Here is a 4,675-nt window from a genome sequence, read left to right as displayed (position 1 = left end):
TAATAATGGGGTTTTCAAAGTCGTAATACTCCGTCCAGTAGACGCAGAGCTGCTGGTAGCCCGTAACTAACTCCAAGACGGTCTTGAATCCCTGGGCCATGTTGAAAGAGGTTCTTCCGCTCCCACTTTCCCAGGCATGGATGGTCAGCAGCTCCAGCGCGTACTGCGGTGGCAGGGGACCCTCAAGCTCCTCCTTGCACTGAGAGGAGGAAAAACCATCAGGAAAGCAGGGCTGCCTAGATTCAGTGTAAAATCTGTTTGTCGTGGGCTAAGTCAGCCTGCGACAACCTATTTTTATAAATAACGTTTTCTTGGCCCAGAGCCAAGCCCATTCATTTATAGGTCATCTGTGGCTGTTTTCACACTACAGCAGCAGAGATGAACAGCTGTGACAGACACTATGCGACCCACAAAGTCTAAAGTACCTACTGCTTACCCTTTTAGGGCACTGGGATGACCTGCTGAAGAGTTTGAGTTCTGGAATTTTTTTTCAATACTGAAGATCCAGCACAGGGTCTTCCCACTGAACCCAGGTCATTTTAAAAATCTGAGAGCCAGGGGGATAGCTCAGTGGCACAAGCACCTTCCTAGCAAGTGCACAGTCCTCAGTTTGATTCCTGGTACCAAAAAATTAATAAATAAAAATTCAAAATTGGGTCTCCCAAGCTGCCTAGATTTGGTTTGAATTTGTGATCTTCCTGCCTCAGCCTCCTAGAGTGCTGGGGTTACAGGTGTGCTCTGTCACACTTTGCCAGTTCTGTATTTTTCCTAATGTGGGTTTAAATCCTGGCTTTACTATTGTCTGATGGTGGGCTGAGGACTTAACAGTCTGAGAGCCTCATTTTATTTCTCAACAACAGTTTTAAGAACAATGACCAGGCCCATAAGGAAATAAGACACCAAGGGCAGTGACCAGCAGAAAAAAAAAATAGTAAAAAAATCTACCAAAAGCTTTTAATATGGATTGATTAAACACATTTTAAAGTAAGGGCATCATGTGGAATATGATGGAATATGGGTTTGAAAGGAATATGGGTTTGAAATAGCACAAAGGAATATGGGTTTGAAATAGCACAAATTAAATGCCATAAAGAATAACATGGCAGACTTGATAAAGAATAAAATAGAAATCCTAGGATTAAAAATGACAATTGTAACTAACAGCTCAATAGGAAATTAGATGCAGCTAAAGAGAAAATTGGTTCATCAGAAGGTAGAGTGGGAGAAATCATTCACAGTGAAGCATGGAAATCCCTCCATCTCCTTCCCCTTCCTTCTCTCTCAGGCAACATCCCCCCCTCACCTCCCTCTCCAGATCTCCTCCTCTCTCTCCTCTTCCCTTCTTCTACTTCCCTCCCATCTCACCTCCCCTGCTCCCCATCTAGATGGGCCCGTGGTCCCCGAGAGGCGGAGGTGGCCTTACCAGCTGGTACCAGTGCTTGACGAGGCGGATGAGGCTCTTCACCTTGGTTGGCCTCTGCTTCACAAAGGCTCTCTGGAGCTCGGTGAAGCAGGTGGAGAACTCGCCCTCTGTCTGCTTGGAGGTGCACTCATGGATGAGCCTGATGTAGACTTCGGGATCTGGTCTATAGGCTTTGGTGACCTGACCTGTTAGGGTGGAAGTCGTAAGTAGATGTCAGCCCTTCTCTGAGGTTCTTCCATCCCTCTGGGGGCGGCGGTTCGCTGATTGTGAGGTGCAGTGGAGGGGCAGGAGTTTCGACGGCAGTCAGTATCACTCCAGGAGTGGTCGTGTGCTATGTCACAGGTTGGGCTATGAACAGTTGGAAATATTCTATAAGAAGTTTCTTTGCTCCCAGGTTGGGTTCATCTGCCATTTTACATCCCCTTGTATGCATTATGACCTTATTCCGTTTCAGGAGAAATTCTAAAATCTCCCTACCTTCCATGGCTCTGAAATGATAGGATGTTTGGGCAAAGCTCAAACTATAGATTTCAGCCCAGAAGCAGAAGAGAGGGAAAGAGGCCGGGTTAGAGGCGGAAGGCCCCAGGGGCCGGGGATGCTCACCCAGTGCGTCGAAGGCGGGCAGCACGTCAAACTCCACCGTCCTCCCTGGGAACCACGGGGAACTCAGCTCAAAGCTGAGCACGCGGGGGTTGGACCATCGTGAATTCTGGGATTTAAACGTCACGTGAAATGTTTCTTGTGAGTTACATGTTTGATATTCTTCCAGTTGTTTCCTAATCTCCGTGATGAACTCTGCCCGGCATGATATCTGCTCCTGAAAACTGCCGAGGTTTGTGAAGAAAACGACCAGGTCAGCGTCAGACCGTCCTCTAAGGGTCGTGCCTTTCCCGGAGGAGCCACCCTAGGAAAGACATCAAGAGCAAGGGATACTTAGTGAGAACTCCCTAAATACACTGCTAAGCACGATCGCTAGCGCTTGAGCACCGCACTGTCCCAGGGGCCTCACACATCTTCCTTTCTGCCCTGCTGCCCTTGAGTCTAGGACTGCGGCACTGTTATTATCGCCTGGGCAGCGACACTTCAGCTTGTTGTCCACTCAGCCGCCCGCCCCGTCAGGCAAAACTGGGCTCACCTTCACCGCCTTGGACACCCGCACAGGGTGGCGGGCACCTCGGAAACATCTTTCCTTCAGGAATTCGCAGATCATGTTGATGGCATGTTTGACCTCTGTGCGGAAAGCGGTGTCAGGCAGGAGATGGTCTTCGATGAACTTGTCCAGCTCCTTGGGGGCGGTGTTTCCGAGGGCCATCGCGGTGGTCAGGAGGACCGGGGCCGTCGTGTCTGCAGCGGCTGCAGAAGCGCCTCTGGGGACGGCCAGGCTGGCTCTATTCCACAGGTAGAGCCGGCAGCTGTCAGTTTCGTTTCCTTGGGGGCGGGGCTGGATCTCTTCCACAGGTGGAGCCGAGGCTGTCAGTTTCGTTTCCTTGGGAGGGAGGAGCTTGGCGGTGCCGCTGGCGATCAGCCCGGCCCTCACTGGGACCCAGAGTCTTGGGGCCTTTCTCACTTCCGTACTCTGAGGTGCTGTTTTTAATCCGCTCCAGAATAAATTTTACTTAAAAATAGGCTTTGGGTTTCTTTCTTCTTTTTTTTTTTTTCTTGAAAAAATTGTTTCATAATGTCCTGTGATTTTTAGCAGCGAAGTGTGCCACGTTTCAAAAAGACCAAAAAGGAACTCAGAAAAATCAGGAAATTGAAAGATCAGCTAGGGTCCTAAAACCCCAAACTGTCTACCATGGCAGATATTTGGTATGAAGCGCTTCAGAGGTTTTTCTGTGTTAACATTCACACCACACACATGAACGAGTTCTCTTTTCTTTTTTAAAAAATGATATCAAGCCAGGTGTGGAGGCATATGCCTGTAATCCCAGCACTTTGGAGGCTGAGGCAGGAGGATCACCATGAGTTCGAGGGCAGCCTGGACTACATAGCAAGACCCTGCCTCAAAAAAAAAAAAAAAAAAAAAATGGAATCACACTACATAGTTCCCCTTTTAATTAATAGACTTTATTTCTTAAGCAGTTTTAGGTCTACAGATAATTAAGCAGAAAATACAGAATTCCCATAAACCCCTCTTCTTCTACCCATAACTCCCCACCACCATCATCATTATTATTTTGTTCAAATCCAGCAAACACGGCACTCCTGAAGACACTCCCAGGTTCCTGTATTATTAACATTGCAGTGGTAAGTTTGTTGCAATTGACCAATCGATATTAACATGTTATCATTTGTTTTTTATTTTGGGACAAAGCCGCCCTAAGTGGCCCAGGCTATCCTCAAACTGACCATCTTCCTGCCTCAGCCTCCCAAATGGCTGAGATCGAAGGTGTGCAGCACCAGCCCTGGCTGCTTTCACAAATATTTATGGGTTGTTTTAAATTTTTCACTTTATTCAAAATAATTTTACATCTCTCTCGAGACTGCTTCTTTGCCCCATGTGTTGTTTTGACATGTGTTATTTACTCTTGATGTATTTTGGAATTTTCTAGCTATCTTTCATTTACTATTTCTTATTTAATTCTACTGCTGCAAAAAGTATTCTTTGAGTGACATCTCTTATTTTAAATTTGTTAAGGTTGTTAATTGGTACTCTCCACTTCTGCTCTGTAATGGGCTGACATATTTTGGGCAAAATGTCACCATGCAAAACTCTCTTCCCTTAATAGCTGGAGTGTATGTTTGTTGAAGGTTTGTTCTGCTCCCCGATGTCGTTACGGCAACTGTAGTTGTTAATGAAACTTACACTTTTCAGTACATCTATAGGATACGGCTACACATGAGTGTAAAAGAGAAACAGCCCTGCATTTTTTTATACATACAGTAAAGGCAAATTCCACAAATCACTGTGGAGAATAAGAATGTGAAAAATAAAGCTGTACAAGATTGAGGAAATGATTGGAAAGCTCTAGTTCTGCCCAGGGTTATGTCTTCATACGTTGGCACGTGGCTTTAAGTTATTTTTCCCTTTAAACGAGCAGAAGCAGGAAGTCATAGAGGTAACGTTCTTGTGTTATTGGAGAAAGTTACTACAAGAGTGGGTGGGGCATCTGCGCTCGGACTAAGGTCTCAGTCTTCATTGAATGATTGGGAAACGGGCACATTTGTGGCTCTGACAGTTAAGTTGGAGAATTACAACATTTCATGTCCTACCCATGAAGTCCAAGGACAAGGGAGGGGAAGGAAGTGATT

The 4,675-nt window shown here is 46.2% G+C and overlaps 1 protein-coding gene across 1 annotated transcript in view; it reads right to left on the bottom strand.

Moving 5' to 3' along the window:
• LOC102007016 (2'-5'-oligoadenylate synthase 1-like) overlaps window positions 1–3,023 on the bottom strand; it is a gene marked incomplete in the record, with an annotated part of 5,702 nt that extends 2,679 nt beyond the window's left edge. Inside the window, 4 exon segments of the mRNA XM_013503740.1 lie at window positions 1–199; window positions 1,424–1,608; window positions 2,027–2,327; window positions 2,559–3,023. Coding sequence (XP_013359194.1) covers window positions 1–199; window positions 1,424–1,608; window positions 2,027–2,327; window positions 2,559–2,735 — 862 coding nt within the window.
• Between the last annotated feature and the right edge of the window lie 1,652 nt (window positions 3,024–4,675).

The sequence above is a fragment of the Chinchilla lanigera genome, unplaced genomic scaffold (assembly GCF_000276665.1).
Source record: "Chinchilla lanigera isolate Chin_1 unplaced genomic scaffold, ChiLan1.0 scaffold00081, whole genome shotgun sequence".
NCBI classification, from domain to species: domain Eukaryota; kingdom Metazoa; phylum Chordata; class Mammalia; order Rodentia; family Chinchillidae; genus Chinchilla; species Chinchilla lanigera.
This window is presented reverse-complemented; position numbering and strand designations above follow the sequence as displayed.